This window comes from Nicotiana tabacum, chromosome 21, assembly GCF_000715075.1.
Source record: "Nicotiana tabacum cultivar K326 chromosome 21, ASM71507v2, whole genome shotgun sequence".
NCBI lineage: Eukaryota > Viridiplantae > Streptophyta > Magnoliopsida > Solanales > Solanaceae > Nicotiana > Nicotiana tabacum.
In genome coordinates this window covers 15238531-15265419 of record NC_134100.1, presented here as the reverse complement: position 1 = coordinate 15265419, position 26889 = coordinate 15238531, and the positions used below count along the sequence as shown (strand labels likewise).

Sequence of the window (26889 nt, the reverse complement as noted above, 5' to 3'; positions counted from 1 at the left end):
GTACGGATGCAACAAGGGGGCAAAAATATCAGGAAAAATAATATCTTACGTTTAAAGAAAGCTAAGATGAAAAAAAGGGGATTATTCGATCAATGATTCAGAGTTGGTTACTTTATGAACGCGCGTAAAGGTTTGGAGTTTTATAAATACAGCATATACATCCATAGAAGATTCTGGTATATGTTAAAAAAGGAATGAGCCCAAGTCGCAGACGAAGGATTAAGTTGTTAAAGGATTGTATCATGCATATTCCATAGCACCATGAAGGGCTAAAATCAATAACTAACACCATGTGCCGCAAATTGAAAGATAGCTTAGAGCCTATATAAAGGTTGACCATAGGAAAGAGAAAACTAAAGAGTTATATCAACTAAGTAAATCAAGAGTTTGATTATTGAACCCGAAAAATTATAGACATAGTGATTGAGAACACATCAGAATCACTCTTAATATTAGAAGTATAAGAGAATACAACAACCATATTCTGTAATGACAAGGGTACCAACCAAATAAGAAGTCAGTATGAATATCTCACCGAATTGTGTAAGGAGGTGCAAGTATTATAATAGAGCTTCAAGTTGTGGATGTGAATCATACCTATGTGGAAAGGAGGTCATGAAAGAGATAGAAGATATGGTGTAAGATTTTTAAGGTAAGTAAGGTAAAGATGAACAACGTACAAGATAGTCAAATGTAGAAGGTTGTGAATTGTCAATACTTCGGACAAAAGGCTAGAAGTACTGGGATTCAGTATCCAAGTATGATAGCGGAGTTGTTAGTGGCATATTTTCCAGCCTATAGGTTCTAGGTATTGAGAGGTCTAAATTACAAGGGTAAAGAAGAGTTTGAGACAATGCGATGTCTCGCTCGATGTTCCGGAAATAACATAAAGAAATCTATGGTTCAATCAAGTTGAAGGGAGGTTGCGAGTAGTATGAATGGATATATGTAAATGGCAAACTAAAGTATGGTAAAGCGAAAAGGTTTTAGGAAGTCAGGAATAAGTATAAGAAATGGCGAGTGAGAAGGTGACGAGAATGGATAAGTCCTCACGATTAAGCCCATAAAAATAAGAAAAGTTGATAATTTCTCTAAGTTATATAAAGCTCAATATAACCTGAATGAACTCAAATGAGTCTAAGACTACTGGAATTTAGAAGAAATGGAATGCTGCCTTGGTAGTAGAATGATGGTGTAATTGTGATGGATAAAGAATAACGTTTGGGCCTTCGATTGAGTAATGACTTGAAGAGGATTTCATGAATTGTACGGGATTAAAATACCCACGTAAGTTGAATCACATTGGGATACTACAAAATACAGTTATAGATGTATAGTATCGCCCCTAGATGGTTCAATCAAATTACTCCAGATGTCCCCAATGAGACATGAGCCCTAGCAGCAATGTTACATAAGAGATCAAGTTAGCAGTGGCAGATGATAGATCAATATTGAGGTGAATCAATAATGGATGGACACAAGTCACAAAGTATGAGGTGAGATTAGGCCATCATTCTTAAGATGAACAAGTAATGAGGAAGCATTAAAGGACTTAGATTTATACATATGGGATAAGTAACAAAAGTAACCTGGAGTTCGGTAACAAACCTCAGTAACGATAAATCAAAGTAAGAGTTATGGTATAGTATGACCTATCTAGATGCAGTAAAGTCATACGAACGGATAAACGGATCTATGAAATAAGATATAACAATATTCGTAAATTCGACAAATACCAAGCTAAGAACTTTAGGATTGGCTAAAAGCTGGAGGAAAAAGGAGAGGAAAGTCGCATAGGCACACTTACAAGATCAGTATCGTAGAAGTTGCATAATGGAAGGTAGCAACAGTTACGAAATTGGAAGGAATTCGATCACAAGTCATGGTGTAGGAAAAAGGCCTAAAGGGGGGAATGCCCTGGCCTTTAGACTTATTCATTGAACAGTTTCCTAGATGGCATAAGGACTGCTAAAATATTCGCAAGAGCCATGGGATATGAGGACGATAAGAGCATCAATCAACATTCGAGGATGAATATTCCAAAGGAGGAATGATGTTACACCCCATATTTTCGTACATGAAAATACGCCATAAATAAATTAATGAGAGCCCGGAAGTGAGATGTCACTCTCCGCAATACTACATTACGACGATGTTGTACCCTGTAGTGTTGTACGTTGAATTTGTCATAAGGTAACTGACATCAGTCCAAGGAAAAAATTATTTGGAGATTATAAGGATTATGCTATTTCAAACAAGTAATAAGTAAATTCGTAAAGGTGAAAGGGGAAGCAAGTCAAAGAAAACGAATTTTCATCCAAGTTTGGCATGTTGGGATAAAATACGGCTCGAGCTAAAATATTCGGTATTTATGGACTAGTACCATATAAGGTACCACATAACCATGATAGTGAGATACATAAGGTGTGCTAAAAATGAGCAATATTTTAAGTAATTTGAGATAATTCTTAATTATGTGGATACTTGATTAATTACTGGATTAGTGGGAAATTATCAAGTTAATTAAGAAATTGATAATTAATTAAGATTTTGGATAACTCTTGAACCTTGATCACTATGTGGCAGTCATATAAAGCACAAGGATGACTCTTCATTTATATATGCTATGTGGCATATTTTTAGGAGAATTAGTGGCAACAAGGATTATGCTCATGATTATCATTCATAAATAAAGAGGGAATTACATAAGTTGCTAAGAGAGCTTATGGATGAAGTTCTAAAATTTCAAGAAAATCTCAAAGGCTCTAATTCAAAAAGCAACTTGAATTAGAATTAGGCAAGTTAACGAATTTTGGGCAAAATTCTCCGATAAAGTTACAATGTGTAATAGCAACGAAATTTGCAATTCTAAGAGACCACGGTACAATCTTTTTCAAGAATATCATACGAATTTTTGCCTACTCTGGGTATATTAAGGCTATCCCTTCTTTTTTTTGGCATGATCCATACGATACGAACGAAACGTGCAAATGCACAAATTCCATGAATGAATCTATTCATAAAAGTATTAGAGATATCTATGTTCTTGAATTTTCATGTGTCAAAATATTTTATCGTCTGTTCATGGGTCTCAAAAATATACGAAAGTTGAAAAGAGTTTACATTATGATATTACTCAAAGGCAAAATGGTCTTATGACGTTCCGAAAGATTTTATTAAACGTACTTTTCATGCATTACATTTATGTACATTGACCCGTGACCAGATGGCGTTATATACGCGTATATATGTATGTATATATATATATGGGATATGGAAAAGGCTATGGCGTTATATACGAACCACCACCTGATCAGCTGGTATACGTTGATGATTTTGCCCACAGTGGCCGATATGATATGATGGGATACCCTCAGAGGCTGATAATGTTATGAAACATGTACCTATGCACGACATGACATTCATACGCATATGCATGACGCTAAAAGTAACTTATGATTTACAGAGTTATCCAGACTTACAGGTTGAGTCAATTACTATATATTTCTTCAATGTTTGTTATGTACTTATTTATGTGCCTTACATACTTGGTTTATTTTTCGTACTGACATCCATTTTGCCTGGGGACGTTGTGTTTCATGCCCGCAAGTACCGATAGATAGGTCGAGAGCCCTCAAGTAGGCTATCAGCTCAGCGGAAGATGTTGGTACACTCCATTTGCTTCGGAGTTGCTCGTTTGGTTAGTATGATTTGGACGTGTATTAATTGATATGGCGGGACTCTGTCCTGACCTTTATGACATTTATGTACTCTTAGAGGCTTGTAGACATATGTCGTGTACGTAAAAGATTGTACGGCCTTGTAGGCCTATGTTTTGAGTTTATAAATGATTATGTTGGCCTATTAGGCCCGTTTGTCACGTGTATATGATGATGTAATAAGAAAGATATGTTATGCTGGTATTCAGTTGAGTAAGGTACCGGGTTCCCATCACGGCCCATTGGTTTGGGTCGTGACATCTGCCCTACTAAAAAATGGAGGTTGGAGCCTCCCGAGCCTCTATAGTCTCTGTTGTTCATCATCAGTCATAACAGGAACAACATATGCCTGAGCTGCTATAACTGGCTGGGCTGGTAATGCCCCTGGTGTCCGGAGTCCCTACATCACCTACTCCGGTGTGCGGGCGGTGGGAGTCTGAGTACCTCTCTCGGCCTGAGAAGTGGCTGCTGCGGCCGAAACTGCGACCGCCTGAGCAAGACTGGTGCACAGGGTCAGAATCTGAGCTAAGGCCTCTTGAAGGCCAGGAGGCCTGGAATCACGATGGGCACAACTAGTGCCTAAGCTGGCCCCACTGGCTCATCCACAACTAGAACCTGCTCCTGAACTGGGCTACTGGTGGATCTGCAAGTGTTGCCCTAGTTGTTGTACAAGCTGCACCTCTGCCACTACCGCGACCTCAGCCTCTCTCGGCCCTGACTGGTGGTACTTATGGCCATCCATCCTGCCCAATAGTACGCATCCTCACAATCTGTGAGAGAATAGAATAATAAAAGTTTAGTTACTAGAATCAACAGATTCGCACGACAAGAATTCAAGAATGTAAAGTTTCCTAAGGGTTCAGCAGCCTCTCGAAGATAAGTACAGACGTATCCTTACTGATCCGCAAGACTCTGCTAAACTTGCTCATGACTCGTGAGACCTATGTAACCTAGGCTCTGATACCAACTTGTCACGACACAAATCCTAACATATTGTGATGGCGCCTATCATGGTACTAGGCAAGTCGACATTTCCAAAATATTCCCAACAATTTACAGAAAATGAATCAAGTAGTTTTAAATAAGCAAAGTTTTCATAAACTGGGGTAAAACCCAAAACACAAGTGCGGAAAATAGCTCCCAAATCGGGTGTCACTGAGCTCATGAGCATCTATACATCACCAATCTAGAAAAGAAATGTTTATGACAGTCTGGATCAAAATACAAATAAAGAAAAGATAAGGAAGGAGAAACAAGGACTACGAATGTTGGGCAGCTACTTCGTAGTCTCCAAAGATCAATCGTACACGATATCAACGCCTGTCGTGTCTGAAAATACCTGGATCTGCACACGAAGTGCAGGGTGTAGCGTGAGTACAACCAACTCAGTAAATAACAAGACTAAATAAAGAACTAGAGATAGTGACGAGCTATACAATTATATTTACTATATCCCATGATGGATGCCATGATTTGGTCTTTGTTAATAACCACCGGAGATCACACGTAAATTACACCAAACAGTGCACCACCATCGTGCACAAATTCTGGACAGCAGCTTCGATAGAGGATACGGGTGTTTGGGTGTTATTTTATGACAAGATAGGTGTTATACTGAGTTTTTCAAATCAAAAGGAAGGACTAGTTGGGTGGAATTGGTGTGGCAAATGCAACAAGGCTCACAAAGAAGGGATGAGGCAACAACCATACGACAAGGCAGTGTCAATTGGAACATTGAAGAATGGGCCACTCTTGACTGAATTTTTGGTCTACACATGCTGGGACGACATGGTAATGAACTTACTGGATGTACAATGGGAGGTACAAATTTTGAATCTAATTCTGCAATTGGAATATGGGCAAAGATCACACATGAGTGTCATGAATGAGGACTTAGTTTGGCTAGTATATAAATTATATTTTCATATTTCACCTAGCAGACATCATGTAATATCATTATTGAGCATCATTACTCAATTCTGGTAATAGGGGCTATGTAATTGTCAAAGTTTATTTCTTTCATTTTGTAAGACCTCCTGACTCTTGTACAACCAACTCAGTATGTAACAGGACTAAATAAAGAACTAAAGATAGTGAGTAGCTACACAGTTATAGTTAAATTTCAGCAGTTTCAACAAAGAAAGTAGATATGCTTTCGAATTCGGCAATTTAAGTCAAATCAGTTTATACATGCCAAGTTCAAGAAAAAATTGGAAAAAAATATCTCTCAGAAGATTTCAAAAATAGTGATATATGGAAACTATGCGCACCAATAATGAAATCATATACAGCCTGTCAGAGCAATAGTTACTCAGTCCTCCCAGTCACTCCAACCTCACAGTCGCTCAGCACTCAGTACTCGCACTCAGTAGGTACATGAGCTCACTGGTGTGTGTACCGACTCCGGAGGAGCTCCTTCAACCCAAGCGCTATATCAAGCCAATCATGGTATAAATCAATGAAACATGTTGCGGCACGTAGCCCGATCCCATAAATATCCTCACAATCAGGTCCTCGGCTTCACTCAGTCATCAATCTCTCTCTCCAGTCTCTCGAGCTCTTAGGAATCATGAAAAATCAACCCAAACAACAATGATATGATGTATCAATAAGAAATAATAGAGACGGAGATATGATATGAGAGTAAAAACTGAGACTAAGTACAATAAAATTTTAGTAGGTAATTCAACATGTAACACGGCCTCTGTAGGTCCCAACAGTACCAACACATAGCCTAAACATGATTTCTAACATAATTTACAGTCAAATTTCTATAACATATGGAGAGCATATAGCTAACAACAAGTTATTCAACTTAACAGTTTCACGGCATGGACCAAGTCACAATTTCTACGGTGCACGCCCACACGCCCGTCACCTCCAAACCAATCACATAACACATAATCCGGGGTTTTATACCCTCAGAACCAGATTTAGAACTGTTACTTACATCAATCTGAGCCAAGACTCTACACCAATATGCCTTTGCCTAGCAAGTCGGCTTCCAAATGTCCTGAATCTAGCCACAAGTAGTACAATACAATCAATACGGGCTAAAGAAATCAATTCCACAAGAAAACGCGAAATTATAACTCAAAAATCCAAAATTGGCAAAAAGTCGGCCCCCGGGCCCACATCTCAAAATCCAACAAAAGTCATAAAACCCAGAAACCCATTCACTCACGAGTCTAGTCATACCAAATTTATTAAAATCCGACATCAAATGACCATTCAAATTCTAAAATCAACTCTCCAAATCTCTAGCCTCAAACACCCAAATTACACCTCCAAAACACACCTACTAGGTGGAAAAATCAATGGGGAAACATAATTATTGAAGAAAAATGAACACAAAGAACTTATCTCAAGAATCCTCTTGAAAATCCTCTCAAAAATCTCAAAAACTGAGCTCAAAAATGTTAGAAATGGTGAAAATCTCGGAACCCTCATTTTTGAATCTTTTTATATTGCCTAGTGATGCCTTCATCGCGAACGCGACCCGCCCCTCGCATTCGCGTAGAACACTCTGACTGGCCCCTCAAATTAACCCTTCGCGAACGCGTTTACTGACTCGCGAATGTGAAGCTTTGCCAACATTACTCATCGTGAAGGCGACCTCACCCGCGCGAACGCGTAGGCCAAAAATATGGGTCCCCAGTTATCTCCTCTCTTCTTCGCAAACGTGTCACCCTTCTCGTGTTCGCGATGCATCCACTGACCAAACCTTCACGAATGCGAGCCCCTCTTCGCGAACGTGAAGAACAATTTCCCATCAGCCTCCAGGTACACCTCGCGAACGCATAAAAGAAAACCAAAAAATTTCCACCAGCAGTCTTCAGCCATTAAGCTTAGTCAGAAAATGATCCGTCAACCATCTGAAATCCACCCGAGGCCACCCAGACCTCAACCAAACATACCAGCAAGCCCTAAAACATCATACGAACTTAGTCAAACCCTCAAATTACCTCAAACAATATCAAAAACACGAATTGCACATGAATTCAAGCCTAATGAACTTTGAAATTTCCAAATTCTACAAATGACGTCGAAACCTATCAAATCACGTCCAATTGACCTCAAATTTTGCACAAAAAGTCACAAATGACACCACGAACCTGCTCTAACTTTCGGAAATCTAATCCGACCCCGATATCAAAAAGTCCACTCCCGGTCAAACTTTCCAAAATTCCAACTTTTCGTCATTTCAAGTCTAATTCTACTACGGACCTCCAAATCACAATCTGGACACACTCTTATGTCCAAAATTACCTAACGAAGCTAACGGAACCATCAAAAGTCAAATTCGGGGTCGTTTACACATAAGTTAGCATCCGGTCAATTTTTTCAACTTAAGCTTTCAATTATGAGACTAAGTGTCTCAATCTACTCTGAAATCTCTCCGGACACGAACCAACTAACTTAGTAAGTCATATAACAGTTGTAGAGCATAAAAGGAGCAGAAAATAGAGGAACGGGGCTACAACTCTCGGAACGAACGGCCGGGACGTTACAATTCGCTAGGTATATACCAAAACTCGATGGTTTAAAGATATCAAATCTATCGATTGGCAACCGATATATGTTCATCGTGAAAAGTTCAAAGGGAAGCTTAATTATCCAGATGCAATTAACCCTTGCTTGCAAATCACATAGTTTTTCATGCATGTTCCTTGTTATAGCCATTCCTCATTTATATTGAGGATTGTTAATTTTTTGTTGGAAAAGCGGTGTGAGTGAGAAATGAAGGGAAATAAAAATTTGAAAAAGATTCCTTTAAAAGGGAATTGTGCCCCACATTGGTGGAGGAAAGAAAATTTATTGAGTTTAAATATAAATGCACTTCTTCTAACTTTTAAAGAATTGAGAAGAAGGCAAGCCTCGCACTGTCGTCGTCGCTTGCTCGGCTTGGCTTTGGCTTTGAATTTGAATTTGGATTTTGTGATCTGATTGATTTATAAAAAAAAAAGTTGGACCGACAAATATTATTATTTTATTAATATTAATGTTATATTAATATTTTCTGTTCGGTTTCGTAAGAGTCATTTTTTTTTTGTTTTTTCCGTTAATAGTTGGTTTTCGAAAATAGTAGTTTTCGTTAAGGGCCACTTGAAAATTTGCAACTTCTGATTTGCACCTCTTCGTTGAATGCAATCTTTTGGCTATAAATACATGGTCATTCCCTTAGTTTTTCTACGAAAATTCTGAATTATTTTCCTTTCTTTCTGCATTATTTTCTAACAAAAAGAAGTAAATGTAATTTGTTGTCGCTATTTGTGCTAGCTGAACACTGGTGTTTAAGGCATTGCTATACTAGTGAGGTTAATCCGTTCTATTCTGGGAACAAATAATTTAAAACTTCGAATATTAAGAGAGAATTAAGTTCCTTAAGGATACATTGTATAACTGGTGGCTCGAATTTATTTTTCTGCTTCTGCATTTGTGTTTATGTTTAAGTTTCATAATTATTTTTTCACGAATATAGAAAGATAACAACGACTCCTTCCAAAATATGCAAGTCACGAACAAACTATTTCCTAGATAATTGCGACATAGAAGTTTGAGTGAGGAGCTTAACTTTATGAGTGATTTTAAAAACAATATATGCTTCTAGATTCATTTTTTCACCTTCTCTCCATGTTACAAAAGCCGTAAAGTTTCTCTTGGTATATTAGTTAGAAAACATTTATTGATAAGTTAATGTCTATACATATAAAGAAAATTTTGATTGAATCAATCTTGTGTATAAATTTAACTCACACTGTAGTCTGTACACAATTCCTAAAAGCTTAGCGTCGCCTAGTATATTGTTCATGCAAAAGTATTTCCCCTCAGCAAACATACCCCGCAGAGAGCCAGAGCTCAGGATAATGAATCCTAGTATATATGCAAAACTAGTGTGAGATTATGAATTGTGTTGTTATTTCCGCTATCTATTAATTAGTTCTGCTATTCATATTACATTGTTGTTGTTATTATTTGTTTATTGCTCCCTTTTCTGTTCCTGAGCCTAGGGTCTATCGGAAACAGTCTCTCTATTTACACAAGGTAAAATATAAAGACCGCGTATGCACTATCTTTCCCAGACTCCACACCGTGAGAATATACTACATATGTTGTGTTGTTGTTGAGTTTGCCCTATCCAATGGGACCTTTTTCTGAGGCAGTGGTCCGTCCAATGACCCACTGGATTTTTGCATGTGAGCCAACAGCCCAAAATCCGCCAATTTTTTAGAGTTTGGGGAAGTTGCGATAGTGTCATCCATATAATGAGCCAATACTTCTTCTTTTTTTTTCTTTTTTTTTTTCAGTTAAAAAGAAAACAGACAAGATTAGGGAAAAAGAAGTAGAAGCAGAATAGTTGTAGACATGTAGAGGTTTTCTAGTATCGAAATTATGTGTAATATAAATAAGATTTAAGTTTTATTGGGAATATAAAAGATTTTTACAGTATTGCTGTATTTTAACATGTTCTTATTTTTCAGATTATTAATCTCACTTATCACAGGATAATAATTTATCTGATAGTAGTAAAATTATTTTATACAATCAATATGTAAAAGCTAAACTCTATAAATAAAGTGCAGACTGATTGAGATGAAGGGATTGCATATACTAAAATCTTTTTCAACTGGTGATTAGTTGAAGACTCAAATAACAAAGACACTGGTTATTTGAAAAGGGTCGGAAGCCGAGGCAGACTCAGAATTTAAACTTTATGAATTCAACATTTAATGTTCTTAGCATTGAACATATTATATTTTTAAAGTTTTGAATTCTGACCTACTATTTATTTCAATCTAAGTGAATTTTATACATTAATTTATACTATGTTAAAAAAATTGGGTTTAGAAAACACCGATGCTACTGCGAGGTTGCATCCGCCTCTGGTTAAAAAGGGCAAAGACAATATTGCGAAATTCATAGTTTGCCATGATTTTTAACACTACCCATGTCTTTGATCCATAGGACAAGCAAGAAAACAACGACTAAAAGGTATTATGATCAGAGGGATAAGAGTGAAATTAAAAAATACTCACGTTTACAAGTGGTAATTGAAAAATAGCATTAAAAGTACTTGAAATTTAGCCACTTTTAATGTAAAGATAAATCTGAACGAAAACACTATTTAAAATCCGAAAAATATTCCAGCATAATATACTGGAGTTCGAATTTTTTACGTGTGAACTTCCAGCATAATATACTAGAGTCCGAACATAATATACTAGAGTTCCAGCATAATATACTGGAATTCCAGTGGTTCAACATAATATGCTGAAAGTTCGTACACATGTTCCAAACTCCAGTATATTATGCTAGAATTTTACGTGTGCTGGAGTTTCAACATAATATGTTTGAAGTTCATACACAGGTACACCAATCTCCAGTACATTATGCTGGAACTTTGCGTGTTGCAGCAAAATAGTGGCTATTTTTCAACGACTTTGCAAACGCTGACGATTTTTCAATTATCAGTCCGAAAACTGGCTAGTCTATCACGAGGGACACTCATCCATCTCCATTTCCCATGGACATAATGGAGTATCTGACTATCAAAGAGCATGAGAAGTGAAAAACATATGGGGAAAGCAAATTAACACAGCAGGTAACTAACTAAACACACTTTTTTAAGAACAGAAAAAACAAAATTTATGAAGCTCACAGCAAAAGAGAGCTCTTTGACAAGCTTGACGGTTTGCAGTGGCATACTCTGCTTAGATTGAGTTGCGCACGAATTTGGAGCTTTCACTGCCCAATGCCAATACAACAAGTTTTTGGTTACAGGTAGTTGAGAGTCTCTTCTAGTCGTACTAGTAGTATTAGTACTAGTCTTGTATTCTCCTATTCCTCGTTCTTTGTTGTTTCACGATGTGTCATTATTACCGGTAGTTTTCACACTTCTCTTATAGCTTCATATTCCTAGATATTTGTTACTACACGCTTTGCCATTTGCTTCCATTGTCTTATTTCCTTGCCATTGTTATTGTTTGTTTATTGTGTCCTTTTCACTGTTCTTGAGCCGAGTGTCTATCGAAAACAGTCTCTCTTTCTTCACAAGGTAGGGTAAGGTCTGCGTACACATTACCCTCCCGAGACCCCACGTGTGGAATTTCATTGGGTTTTTTCTTGTTGTTTTTCTTTGAACTCTTGATATTTGTAGCTGATCACATATTACGCTGAAAACAATGGCCAGATTTTCACTTACTCATCAAGGAGAATGATGGCCAGAGCTAGATATTAAGGTAACATAATTAGTTTTCTGATGAGTTACTTAAGATGGCATCTTAAGTGAAGAATCTGTAGTTCTGGGCAGTGATATCATCTATTAAAAGCTGGAAAAAAGAATTCCTGAATTGATTTGCTGAAGGGTGAGTGAATTAATAATCCAATTTCAGGCTCTATAACAAATCAAACTAACATATGACAGAGGAGCTTGGATATCAAGCAATGGTGCTCGGGAGAAAAAGGACAAAGTCCATTAAGTCAGATTAGTCAGAGTACTTGAATATATACATAAGCTATATAAACATGAAACTAACAAATTCTACAAGACATCAGAATTGAGCTTACAAGGATGTCCGTCCAATTCATTTAGGTTTCAAGTTCTCACTAATCAAGCAACAAATTTCAAGCACCGAGTATCTTTGTGGATGGTCTGACATTTGATTGAGCAGAAGCGCATTCCACATTGCACACATGTATAGTTCGCGGAGAAACCACAAACCGTGCAGAAATGACGGCGAGAGATGGAACTTGGTGGTCCCACTGCTGCTCTTAAATAGGTTGGCACATGGGGTGGCAAGGACTCCAGGTTTGCCTATTTTCATAAGTAACACGTTGAGAGGTTAATCTATGTCACTGAAGCTGAGAAAGAAAGCATCTACTAGCCCTGGAAATCTATACCTCATGCAAGAGCTCAAGGAATGTTTTGGGGGCTCTCTTATGCTCAAGTGCCTTAGCTTGGCGTGTTTTCCGTTTTGTGCCTTTCGGGTACTTCTTGTGAAATACTGGAACAGTATTTTTTTTTTTTAAAAAAAAATTAAAGTCAGAGTCAGAAAAGGCCATGATAGGAAATTAGAGAAGAAAGGAATAGAACAATACAAATCCTCATCTTAAGACTGGAAGAGAAGGTTTACACAAGAAGTATATGGAAAAGATAAAGAAGACAAGGATGACAAGATAAAAATGATTAAGATGAAACTAATGTTACTGTACCCTCAATTGTGGGCTATATCTTTCTGAACATAACCTAAGAAAGAGATCCTGAAAAATGAAGGTCTCTATTTCAATGGAAAGGGGGAAATCACCCATCTAATAGCTAATTATATTTTTTTTATTTTATTCTTGTTCCATCCCATGGTCCAGTGGCCATTTACTTTTGTAAAGAGCCGAATAGTAATAGTTTTCTGGGTGGATAACTAACCCCACAGACACAAGAAAAGAATCACATCCCACGAACCATTTCCTTCTCTTTTTTTCTCTGGGTAACTACTAAGCCCACAGACAATGTAGAAGTAACATCCTTACAACAATTTTTTTTTTTTCATCCTCTCACTTATATGGGTAGTGATGCAGGCTGATCTTCAATCAAAACGCTACAGGAAGCGAATTATAGGACCTAGTGCGAATGTGAACAAATTGTGGAAGCACTCCTTACTGAGAATATGAATCGACTAAAGCCTGTGAATGTACAATAAACAAATCCACACTGTACAAGTCCATAGTTCTTCTTACCACCCCTTATTGAGCAACACGAAACAACTAAATCCTATAAATGTGAGACTTTATAAAGAGAGTTGTAAAAGATATATCTTCTTGTCAACAATAAAGAAAGATTTATATTCTTATCAACTATTCATGATATATAATGCTTGCATAAATGACAAAAGTTTCTATTCTCACAGTCTTACAATCGCGTAGAGTATGTTTAAGTGGAAGGAATTGGAAGAACAGAAGGAACCAATCAAAACTATGCCTCAACTATAAACTAGCGGGGTCAACTATATGAATAATCCATATCAAATCAGCCATATCCAAACCATATTAGTAGATGTAACACGTGCCACGTGCCTAAATGAGCACGTCCCGACCAACGAATTCAGTATTAAGAGGAACTCGTCATACCTAGACTATTTTTATTCCAACAGCTAACCTACCACAATCAGTGGCGAGGCCACAGACAAAGAATGGGTTCAATTGAACCCACTTCATTGGAAAATCGTACTGCCCAAATAGGGTAAAAACAATTTTTTATATACTTACAGTTGAATCCCCTTGTAGTGGCAAATGTAATTCATAAGTTGTTTTAAGTCACAAGTTTGAATTTTTTGAATCTCCTTATTAAAATTCCGAGCTCCGCCACTACTAACAACAATACTCTTCCTTTATCTAAGTTACTGGCTTCTAAATTAAGAATCTGTACACATTCAATGGATTTCTTAAGAGTAATACAAGATTTGGACCAAAGTTACTAGGGTCAGCCGAACTCGTACCTTTTCTCTGGATCCGCCCCTGCCTTTAACAAAAGTGGGAGCAACTATGTTACGGGAAACTCTGGTATGCGCAGTTGGCATAACACAATAGAGAGAATAAATGCAACATAACTAAACCAAGAAATTCAACTCCACACAAGCTAAAATTTGTGCAAGCAAAAAAAAAATACCTTGATCCTCATCGTCAAGAGAAGCTTCATCATCATCATCAAGTGGTTGTTGTTCCACTACTGCATTATCACTTTCCAATGCATCAAGACGCGCCAGCATAGCCTAAAAATGAATAAATTGATTATTAAAAACCATAGATTTATTCAAAACAAGCAGGATTCCCAAATTGATGAATTCAAAACTTAAATAAGTGTAATTAGCAGACCTGAGTTCTATTATCAGAACTTGCTAGAGCAGCAGCCATTTTTGGAGCAACCTTACGAGTTCGCATGGACATTCGCCTCGCTGAATTTGACAATTCTTCATCCATTGCTTCAAAGTCAGATTCAAAATTACGAAAATGATTTTTTACTCTCGTTAGTACTTTCGAATTTTTCTTCACTTTCCTGATTGGAATAAGCAAAAAGAGATTCCGACTTATTTCTAATCTTAGAGAAGTAGCCGGAGAGGAAAGTGAAAACGCGACGAGTGACCGGCCGGCGGGAGAATTAGGGCTTAAGAAGACTTCGATTTCCGAAAGAAACAAACAGCTTCACAGCTTGATTTTCCGAACGGAGGCAAACGCATCTGGTATTGAATTCTGTTGAACCCTGAAGTTTTCAGGAAATCACGTAAGACCCTAAACTATGAAAAATGGTATATCTGTCCACTAACTTTGTTATATTGCTCATAAGAGCTTTCAATATTTTCAACTTTACAGTTCTTTGAACAAGGATTTACCAATTAAATTTAGAGGCAGGAAACTGTCTAGAAAGTTTTTTTTCCTATATGAATTAAAGAAATAATTTTCTGTGGAGTAAAAATTTAAATAGCTTAATATTTTGAAAATATTAAAGTATTAAACTCTTCACATTTATTCTGCAGAAAATTATACTACTAACTACTCCTTAATTTTGGAAACAGCCATTTGAAGTTTGTTATCATCATCCTTTATATTTGTTGTCTCTAAGCAACAGCTTGACATTTTTTGTTTAACAGGATACTCTATTCAAGATTAAGATTCATTTAGTACCATATAAGTTGGGGCTTTCATTGTAAAAATATAATTATTTAACTTTTTTGTATTTGTCAATGTTTGATATAATATTTGGCAAACAGGAAGAAATCACCTTGCTTTTCAAATTCTGCCCCAACTTGAATGCTAGTGTCCGCTTATTTTTATCCCACTTTATGGAACCACCAGGTCACAAACTTAGTTGCATCTGCAGCTATTTAATAACCCATGGAAGTCATTTTCCTTTAAGAATGTTTTTAGTAACCAAACACCAAAAATGACTTTTTCATGAAAAATATATTGTCCAACAAAAATGTCTTTCATCTTACCATACACCTTTTTTTCTTTCTTTCAATACTCTCTTTTAAAAGGTAGAATTGGGACTCACCTCGAGGCAGAGCACTCGTAAAACATCTTTGGGCTTATGTGTGGGGCTTAGTTCTGTGAAACTTACGCCTCGGTCATCGGGGCTTACGCCTATTATGACCCTTTTGGAAGTAAATTTTGTATTCTGTCTTACTTCGATTTACGTGCGCAGTTAGGGCATGTATCCGGGAAGCCATTATGTGAAAATCTGTGAAAAATGATAAATTTTGCTTTAAAAATGTATTTAAGTTGACTTCGGTCAACATTTTGGGTAACCGAACTCGTGATTCGATGGTCCCTGAGGGTCCGTAGGAAAATATAAAACTTGGGCGTATGCGCAGAATTGAATTCCGAGGTCCGAAGGCCAAGAAATAATTTTTTGAAGAAAATTGTTTAACCGAAATTATAATAGTTTTTAGAAATTTGAATGTATTTGAATTTTATGGTATCGGGTCCGTATTTTGGTTCCGAAGCTCGATATAGGCCTTATATGGCATTTAAGTTGAGCCTGTAAAATTTGGTAAGAAACGGAGGTCATATGACGTGATTCGGAACCTTAGTTGTAAAATTTGAAACTTTGAAAGTTCTTGAGATTTTCTTTGATTTTGATGCTAAACTTGTAATTGTTGAGGTTATTTTGATGATTTGATTGCGCGAGCAAGTCCGTATGATGTTTTTAGGTTAGGGTGCATGTTTGGTTTAGAGCCCCGAGGGCTCGGGTGAGTTTTGGATAGGCCTCAGAATGCATTTAGACTTAGAACATGACAGTTGCAGGTTCAGAGAAAATTACAGGTCTCTGAAACCAAGCTCCGCGGTCCGTGGTGGGGTCTTCGCGACCGCGGTGAGATTTGTGCGGCCAGCGGTGAGCAAGGCTGAGTCTTTGCGGCCGCGCTCGATATTTCGCGATCCGCGGTGGAGCTCCGCGGCCGCGGTCCTTTTTATGCGGTCTGCGGTGAGGGTCTGAGAGGAGTATATAAACGGGACTCTTCAGCTATTTTTCAATTTTCAAAACCCTGAAACATAAAAGGTGATTTTTCAAACACTCTTTCTTCCCCAAAACACTAGTAAGTAAATTTTAACTTATTTCTTTCTCTCTTTAACTTCTTTTTATAAAATTTCATCCTAGAATCTAGGGTTTTCATGATGGAATTGGGAGTTTTGGGTAAAACCTAAGAATATTAAAATTTGGGGATTTAGACCTCAAATTGAGGTCGGATTCCAAAACCAACTATATATCCGGGCTCGGGGGTGAATGGGTAATCGGGTTTTGGTCCGAATTTCGGGTTTGGACCAAGCGGGCTAGGGGTCGATTTTTGACTTTTTGGGGAAAACATTCGAAAACCTATTTTCATGCATTAGAATTGACTTATTTAGCATTTACTAATATTATTAAGTAAATTGTGACTAGATATAAGCGAATTGGAAGTGGAACCAAGAGGTAAAGCGGTAGTTGAGGCTTGATTGTGTTCGTGGCTTTGAGGTAAGTGTTTAGTCTAACCTTAGCTTGAGGGATTAGGAGTCGTGTCTTATTTGCTATGTGTTAATTGTTGAGTACGACGTATAGGTATGGTGACGAGTATCTATACGTTGGTGTCAAGCATGCCAGTGAGTCTTATACTTATGATTAATGTGACTCCATTTCATATTGTTCATGCTTTATATGATAATTTCTATTGATGGACAAGACTTGTGGAAGTATTATTAGTAATTGAACATTGTAGAGCGTTGGCTCAAGTTGAGAATTGAGTTGTGAAGTAAATGTGGAAAAGAGAAGAGGTTTATGATATTATCCCCCTTGCCGGGATGTCATTACTCATGATATTGTTTCCCTTGACGGGATGTTGTTGTTATACTATTGTTCCCTTGCCGGGATTTTATTGTGATACTATTGATTCCCTTGCCCAAATTGCTTTGTGATTGTTGCTTGGGTGAGGAAGAGTGTAAATCACGAAGGGTGATGTCGTGCATGATTTTGAGAGTGTTAATGCACGAAGGGTGATGTCGTGCCAATATTGTGAGGTAAAAGCATGAAGGGTGATGTCGTGTCGCACGATGCGCAATGTCGTGCCATGATACGAGTGATAATGCATGAAGGATAATTCCGTGCCATGATTTTGTGAGGTCAAAGCACGAAGGGTGATGCTGTGCCGATTATATTGATTATTATGGTGAGGACCAGAGTAAAAGCACGAAGGGTGATGTCGTGCACTTGCCTTTGATTTCTGACTCTTGTTGAAAATTTAATTATGGAGTTCTTTACACATAAATGTTGTCTTTCTGTTGTTACTTGTTGTTTCCCCGCAGCATGTTTTCCCCTCCTATCCTTAACTGTAAATTTCTGCCTTTACTTTTCTGCCGTATATGATTTAACTGCACAGGTTTATTTGGTAGTCCAGTCCTAGCCTCGTCACTATTTCACCGAGGTTAGGCTAGGCACTTACCAGCACATGGGGTCGGTTGTGTTGATACTACACTCTGCACTATGTGCAGATCGCGGTACTGTAGCTATTGGACCGCAGTGAGGTTGCTACATTCAATCCATCAGGCGACCCGAGGTAGTCCTGCAGGCGTCCGCAAGCCTTGGCGTCTCCTTCTATCTTCCCGTTTTGTTTTTTTTATGTATTTTAGAAACAGCTTGTATTTATCTTTCGGACCCTTATTTGTAGTACTCTTAGACAGTCTGTGAAATTGTGACACCAGATTTGGTAGCTTTTAATTTCTGGATTTGTATTAGTATTAATACTAAATTGTTACATTTCATTCTTCCGCTTTATTATTTCTGCTGTTTATACAATGTTAACTCACAACTGCTAAAGAATTAAAAATAAATAATTGTAATGGTTGGCTTGCCAAGCTTTCACTAGTAGGAGCCATCACGAATCCCCGAGGGTGGCAAATCTGGTTCGTGACAAGTTGGTATCAGAGCTCTACATTATTTAGGTCTCATAATTCACAGACAAGCTTAGTAGAGTCTGAGGGATCGGTATGGAGACGTCTGTATTTATCCTCCAGAGGCTACAGAGTTAGGAAAAACTTCACTTCTATTCTTTCCTGTCGTGAGACTGGACTTCTCAATGCTAATTGAACTTCCACTCTGTTTTTTCATAGATGGTGAGAACACGTACCTCTTCATCAGCTGACTAGCAGCCCGAGCCCCCAGTAGTAGCTCCTACGAGGGGCAAAGGTCGAAGCCATGCTAGGGCCCGAGGTAGAGGCAACAACCCAGAGCTCGAGCAGTAGCACCAGCGGTGGAGCCTCGGGTTGAGTTTGACGAGGAGGTTCCAGCCCAGTCAGTTCCAGTGGGGCCAGTTCAGATCCCATAGGGGTTTATCGCCACCCCGGTACTTCAGGATGCTCTAGTCCGTCTAGTGGGCCTTATAGAGAGTGTCGCCTAGGTATGCTTGCTTCCCGTGGCACCAGTCGTCTCTCAGGCTGGATGAGGAGCCCAGACTTTTGCTACTTGCACTCCGAAACAGATGGCTCCCCAGTTTTAGACTCTAGTAGCTCAGCCAGTTGGGGTAGTTCAGCCTGGTGTTGTGGCACAGATCGGAGAGGGGCCAGCCATGTCTGCTGATGCCTTGTGGAGATTGGACAGGTTCACCACGCTCTTCACTACTACTTTTGGTGGTACTTCTTCTGAGGATCCCCAAGACTATTTTTACAGCTGTCATGAGGTTCTTCAGAACATGGGGATAGTTGAGACCAATGGGGTCGACTTTGCTACTTTTCGTTTGTCTGAATCTGCCAAGACTTGGTGGAGAGATTATTGTTTGGCTAGACCAGTTGGGTTACCATCCTTGACTTGGGATAAGTTTTCTCAGCTATTTCTGGAGAAGTTTCTTCATATCACTCAGAGGGAGAACTATCAGAGGCAGTTTGAGCGTCTCCAACAGGGTTCTATGACTGTCACTCAATACGAGACCAGATTTATTGACTTGGCCCGTCATGCTCTTCTTATACTTCCCACCGAGAGAGAGAGAATGAGGAGGTTCATTGAGGGACTCATTCAGCCTATTCGGTTGCAGATGGCTAAGGATACGAGGAGGAGATTTCTTTTCAGGAGGCGGCCAATGTGGCTAGGAGTTGAGATGGTTCTATCGCAGGGGAGTGGTCAGGGGTCTGACAAGAGGCCTCGTTATTCAGGTAGGTTTAGTGGTGCCTCATCTGGAGGCAGAGATTCTTTTAGTAGGGGCTATCCTCCAAAGCCGTTTCATTCAGCACTTCAGGCTTCTCATGGTACTCCAGGTGGTTGTGGTTCTCATATGTAGTATTCAGATCAGTTGCCCTACAGTGCACCGCCAAATCCTATCAGTGCACCGCCGCTACCGAGTTTTAGAGTGGTTATTTAGGCCGCCAGGGTCAGCAGTCTCAACAGTCGAGGGCTTATTATACATGTGGTGATTCGAGGCATATTGTTAGATTTTGCCCTCGAGCACCGAGCAGCTCTCAGCATCAGGGTTCCCATGCCATGGTTCAGGCATCGAGTGTTCCACCGCCCGCTCAGCCGGCTAGAGGTAGAGGTCGAGGTGCTAGAGGTGGAATAAAGGTATTAGAGGTGGAGGTCAGGCCGCTAGAGGTGGAGGCCAGCCAGCAGGAGGTCGTCCCAGAGATATAGTTCAGAGTGGTGGGGCCCAGCCCCGATGTTATGCTCTTCCAGCTAGGCCTGAGGCTGAGGCTTCCGATGCAGTTATCACAGGTACTGTTATGGTTTGTAGTAGAGATGCTTCAGTTCTATTTGATCTAGGATCTACATACTCCTATGTGTCATCTTATTTTGCACTGTACCTGGTCATGTCTAGTGATTCCTTGAGTGCTTCTATATATGTGTCTACACCGGTGGGTGAATCTATTGTTGTAGATCGTGTCCATCGTCATGTGCAGTTGTGATTGGGGTCTTGAGACTCGAGTAGATTGGTTGCTTTTGGACATGGTTGATTTGGATGTCATATTGGGGATGGACTGGTTATCACCTTACCACGCTATCTTGGACTGTCATGCCAAGACTGTGACCTTAGCCTTGCCAGGTTTACCTCGTTTAGAGTGGAGAGGGACTCCTGGTCATTCTACTCGTAGGGTTATCTCAAATATGAAGGCTCAGCATATGGTCGAGAAGGGGTGTTTGACCTATTTGGCATATGTTTGTGATTCTAGTGCTGAGGTTCCTTCTATAGATTCTGTGCCTGTTGCTCGTGAGTTTATTGAGGTATTTCCTTCATACCTGACGGGTATGCCACCCGACAGGGATATTGACTTTTGCATTGATTTGGTCTCAGGCACTTAGCCCATTTCTATTCCGTCGTATCGTATGGCCCTGCCTGAGTTGAAAGAATTGAAGGAGCAGTTGCAAGACTTACTTGATAAAGGCTTTATTAGACCTAGTGTCTCGCCTTGGGGTGCTCAGTGTTGTTTGTTAAGAAGAAGGACGGATCAATGAGGATGTGTATAGACTACCGGCAGTTCAACAAGGTTACAATCAAGAATAAGTATCCATTGCCGAGGATTGATGATTTGTTTGATCAGCTTCAGGATGCCAAGGTATTTTTGAAGATTGACTTGAGATCTGGCTACCATCAGTTGAGGATTAGGGCATCTGATGTCCCTAATACAGCTTTCCGCACTTGGTACGGGCATTATGAGTTCTTGGTCAACAGCTTTGACTATGGCGCCAATGTTGGTTTTGCCCACAGGTTCAGGGTCATAAACAGTTTATTGTGATGCATCTCGTATTGGACTTGGTGCGGTGTTGATGCAGGATAGCAAAGTCATTGCTTATGCTTCGTGACAATTGAAGATTCATGAGAAAAATTATCCAGTTCATGATCTGGATTTAGTAGCCATTGTTCACGCATTGAAGATTTGGAGGCACTGTCTGTATGGGGTGTTTACGGATCACAAGAGTTTGCAATAATTGTTCAAGCAAAAGGAGCTAAATTTGAGGCAGAGAAGGTGGTTGGAGATATTGAAAGACTATGATATCACCATCCTATATCATCTAGCGAAGGACAATGTAGTGGCCGATGCTTTGAGTAGGAAGTCAGTCAGTATGGGTAGTCTTGCGTACATTCCGGTCGGTGAGAGACCGCTTGCTTTGGATGTTCAGGCTTTGGCCAATCAGTTCGTGAGGTTGGATGTTTCTGAGCCCAGTCGTGTGATAGCTTGCACAGTTGCTCATTCTTCTTTATTGGAGCGTATCTGAGCTCGGCAGTATGATGATCTTCATTTGTGTGTCCTTATGAACACGGTGTAGCATGGTGGTGCCAAGCAGGTTAGATTAAGAGATGATGGAGTTTTGAGGCTGCAGGGTCGAGTTTGTGTGCCCAATATGGATGAGCTTCGAGAGTTGATATTAGAGGAGGACCATAGTTTTCGGTACTCTATTCATCCGGGCGCCGCTAAGATTTATCAGGATTTGCGGCAGCATTATTGGTGCAGGAGGATGAAGAAGGATATTATTGCATACGTGGCTCTGTGTTTGAATTGTCAGCAGGTGAAGTACGAGCATCAGAGACCTGGTGGTTTGTTCCAGAAGATTGAGATTCTTGAGAGAAGTGGGAGCGTATTACTATGGACTTTGTTGTTGAACTCCCACGAACTCAGAGGAAGTTCGATGCAGTGTGGGTTATTGTTAATAGGCTGACCAAGTCAGCATATTTCATTACTGTGGTAGTCTCCTATTCTTCTGAGAGGTTAGCTGAGATCTATATCCGGGAGATTGTTCGTCTTCATGGTGTGCTCGTGTCTATCATTTCTGATCAAGGTACGCAGTTTACCTCACATTTCTGGAGGGCAGTTCAGTGTGAGTTGGGCATACAGGTTGAGTTGAGCACAACGTTTCATCCTCGGATGGACGGGTAGTCCGAGCGTAATATTCAGATTTTGGAGGATATGCTCTGAGCTTGTGTCATTGACTTTGGAGGCTCGTGGGATCAATTCTTGCCTTTAGCAGAGTTTGCCTACAACAGCAGCTACCAGTCGAGCATCCAGATGGCTCTTTATGAGGCTTTATATGGTAAGCGGTGTCTGTCGTCGGTTGGATGGTTTGAACCTAAAGAGGCTCGGTTGTTGGGTACGGATTTAGTGCAGGATGCTTTGGACAAGGTCAGGATCATTCAGGATAGGCTTCACAAAGCTCAGTCCATGCAAAAGAGTTATGCCGACCGCAAGGTTCGTGATGTGGCATCCATGGTCGGCGAACGAGTATTGCTTTGGGTATCGCCTATGAAGAGCGTGATGAGATTTGGGAAGAGGGGCAAGCTTAGCCCTAGATTCAATGGCCCTTTTGAGATTCTTGATCGAGTGGGAGAGATAGCTTACAGACTTGCGTTGTCGCCGAGCTTATTAGCCGTGCATCCAGTGTTTCATGTGTCCATGCTTCGGAAGCATCACGACGATCCATCCCACGTGTTAGATTTCAGCACTGTCCGGTTAGACAAGGACTTTTCCTACGAGGAGGAGCCAGTAGCTATTCTAGACCGGCAGGTTAGTCAGTTGAGATCGAAGAGTTTCCCTTCTGTTCGCGTTCAGTGGAGAGGCCAGCCTGTTGAGGCAGCAACCTAGGAGTCCGAGTCCGATATGCGGAGTCGGTATCCCCATCTTTTGTCACGACTCAAAATCTACTAAGGGTCGTGATGGCGTCGGACACCACTGTCAGGCAAGCCAATCAAAATACTTAATTAAATTCTCGTTTTAATAATTTTGAAAACTATGATTTTCCTTCAATTTTACCAGTAAAAGATGATCGTCTCAAATCAAATATGAATGTTAAGCAGTTAATACAAGATACCCCATAATCATCCCAGAAGTTGGTGTCACAAGTGCATGAGCATTTACTATGGAATGAAATAAAATACGGTAACTGTCCGGAATACAAGGTGGACAGAAATGAAAGTATAGTACAATACTCTGAAGGGGACTCTGCTGGTTGCGGGTCATCTCAATAAAATGTAGCTCACCTAAGTCTCCATATCAACCATGCCGCTATGCCACTAAGCCACTAGTCACATATGAACATGTGCAACAAAAATGCACAGCAAGTGTAGTATGAGTACGAAAACAACATGTACCCAATGAGTATCCCGTCTAATCTCGAAGAAGTAGAGACGAGAGGTCGACTTTGACACTTAATAATGGTCCAATAGTAATATATTATTAATGCGAATAATTATGGATTTATTAAGAACGGCAGCAATTTCAAATAAGTCACGAACAGGTAAAAGTTCCTTCTTATTTTAAAAGTCTCCGGGTTCATAATCTATAAATTTTCAATTATCTCAAGTCAGGGAGAGAAAGTATCAATATCAATTATCTCAAGTCAGGGAGAGCAAGTATCAATATCAATAAATCTCAAGGCAAGCAATACAAGCATGCGCAAATCATGTCGAGGTTGTACGACCCGATCCAATAATATTTAAACTGTGCACTACCAGAGGGTAATGGTGCGAACCATAGATGCATCTATTTAATCTGCCGAGGCGTTCGGCCCGTTCCAAAATTAAACACATACAGACAGTCAATCAAGAAGTGAACAGGGAACAATTATCGAAAGAAAAGCCAATTCTCTTTTATCAATTTTATAAAAAGAAGTTTAATCCTTTTAGAAATTCATTTACCAATTCGATAGGATTTAAGCAATTCATATGTCAACAAGGTTACAAATACTCCAAGTATAACATGCTTTTGGGTCCTAGACTACCCAGACTTACACATAATAGTAGCTACGCACGAACTCTCATCACCTCGTGCGTATGTAGCCCCTACAATTAGAAGCACATATTTAATTATTTCTCCTATGAGGCAATTCCCTCTTACAAGGTTAGAAAGGAGATTCATCTTGCTCCGAAGATCCACAATCAGCATTCCTCGTCCTTCCGAAGACTCGAATCGATGTACAAAGCTCCAAAGCTAGCCAATAATAATACAAATCCATTAATATATGCTCAATTACCCCTAATGATCCAATTTATAACAATTCCTAACGCCGATCGAAAAGTTGACCAATATGCCCTCGGGCTCACGTGCTCGGATTCCGAAATTTTTCGAAGAATAAGTTTACCCACAACCTCACGAACTCAAATATATAATTTACTCTCAATTTCCTACCCAAAATAGCGGCCAAAATCCAAAAATACCATTTCTAGGTCTTTCCACCAAAACCCCAAATTTCTACCAATTTCATGCTCAATTATGTACATAATCAATGTATTTAACTCAAGATAGGTAGGGATAGCTTACCTTGTCGTTGATGATGAAAACCCCCTCTTGAAACCCTCCAAGAATCGCCCAAGCCAAGAGAAAGATGAAAAAAATGGCCAAATCCCAACTTTAAAACAACCCACTGCCTCCAGCACTTTCGGCACCTGCGGTCTCTTGACCGCTTCTGCGATTCCGCAGGTGCAGACCAAATGCCGCTTCTACGGTCCAGGGCTCCCATCCTATTCCGCTTCTGCGTCCTCTCCTCCGCAGATGCAGTCTCGCATCTCCGGCGAAATGACCGCATCTGCGGTCCCAGCTCTCCCCCACCAATTTTGCATCTGTGACCATAGGGCCGCTTTTGCGGCTCCGCACCTGCGGCCCTAGTCTCGCAGGTGCGGTTACACCAGCAACTTCAGCCTTTTCCAAAATTCCATTTTCGATCCGTTAACCACCCGGAATCCACCCGAAGCCCCCGGGACCCCAACCAATTATACCAACCCGTCCCAAAACACATTACGGACTTGCTCAAGGCCTCAAATCATATCAAATAACGCTAAAACCACGAATCAACCTCCAATCCAAGCTTTATGAACTTTAGAATTTCAAACTTCTACTCTCGATGTTTAAGCCTATTAAATCACGTCCGATTGACCTCAAATTTTGCATACAAGTCATATTTGCCATTACGGACCTACTCCAACTTCCGAAATCGGAATCCGACCCCGATATCAAAAAGTCCACTTCTGGTCAAACTTCTCAAAAACCTTCAAGTTTCTATCTTTAGCCAAATGACTCTGAAATGGCCCACGGACCTCCAAATTCACTTCCGATCGCGCTCCCAACACTAGAATCACCATACGAAGCTATTCCCAGACTCAAAATCCAAAACGGACATTGATAACACTGAAATGCACTTCAACCCAAACTTATGAAATTCCTTCAAAATGCTAACTTCCACAATAGGCGCCAAAACGTTTCCGAGTCTTTCAAAACCCGATCTGGACATACACCCAAGTTCGAAATCATCATACGAACCTGCTGGAACCTTCGAAGCCTGATTCCGAGGTCGTTTACTTGAAAATCCAATCTTAGTTAATTCTTTCAAGTTAAAGCTTCCGAAATGAGAATTCTCTTTCCAAATCAACTCCGAACTTCCCGAAATTCAATTTCGAGCATGCATACAAGTCATAATACCTGAAATGAAGCTGATCATGGCCTCAAACTACTGAACGGCATGCTAGATCTCAAAATGACCGGTCGGGTCGTTACATTCTCTCCCACTTAAACATACGTTCGTCATCGAACATGCTAAGAACTGCACTGGAGTTTCCCAAAATCACTGTTTAACACCTTGTGCACCTATCCGTGCTACCACAACTCAGTTGAGCACATAAGCTCGATCAATTATAAAGATATTCCCTTTTATTCAAGCAAATAAGCTTAGTGCCCAATTCCAACATCTGAAATTCTCTGCCAGTCCTGCTTCCAATATATGAACACCGTATCAATCACTACACGAGGTACAAGAACATGACTGCATGCCTTTACTGAATTCTTACCATGCATCACATTATTCACAAGACCATAATAACATTCTCTAATCATAATAACTTGCATTCCCCGAATCTGATGCTCACAACGCACCTCAAGATATATATAAGCCTTGTTCCAACTCTCGCAATACCGTCACGACAGAAGAGATATGTATAAATTCATAACCAACTGCCAAGTCAACAAATCATTGAGGCTACACTCCTGATAAGAACATTACTTCATTCTGAACCAAATAATGCCCTTTACTCTTCAATATACTTCATATAATCTGATTGCATTGATCCTAGATCCAATAACCTTGTCTCACCCAGTACGAACTGCTCAGGCAACAAGCCACCCCAAACATGACCAAAAGTCTTGCATGATGACACAATGTGCCAATAGGCTACCAACTCGAACGTGA

General features: G+C 39.7%; 1 protein-coding gene across 1 annotated transcript; it reads right to left on the bottom strand.

The window, feature by feature from the left end:
• Positions 1-12171: 12171 nt before the first annotated feature.
• On the bottom strand, positions 12172-14921 carry LOC107773213 (SWR1 complex subunit 6). The gene is made up of 4 exons (XM_016592658.2): positions 14586-14921; positions 14380-14482; positions 12621-12724; positions 12172-12534 (listed from the first exon to the last, which is right to left on the bottom strand). The coding sequence occupies exons 1-4, from the start codon at positions 14688-14690 to the stop codon at positions 12331-12333; spliced, it is 516 nt and encodes a 171-aa protein (XP_016448144.1). The 5' UTR covers positions 14691-14921; the 3' UTR covers positions 12172-12330.
• Positions 14922-26889: the final 11968 nt, after the last annotated feature.

Excerpts from the sequence above, each read along its gene's own strand:
- LOC107773213 (XM_016592658.2), bottom strand. The coding sequence starts at position 14,690 with ATGGATGAAGAATTGTCAAATTCAGCGAGGCGAATGTCCATGCGAACT. Across the intron at positions 14,483-14,585 it reads GTTCTGATAATAGAACTCAG|GCTATGCTGGCGCGTCTTGA; the intron begins GTCTGCTAATTA and ends ATTCATTTTTAG. Across the intron at positions 12,725-14,379 it reads TCTTGACGATGAGGATCAAG|TATTTCACAAGAAGTACCCG; the intron begins GTATTTTTTTTT and ends ATACTGTTCCAG.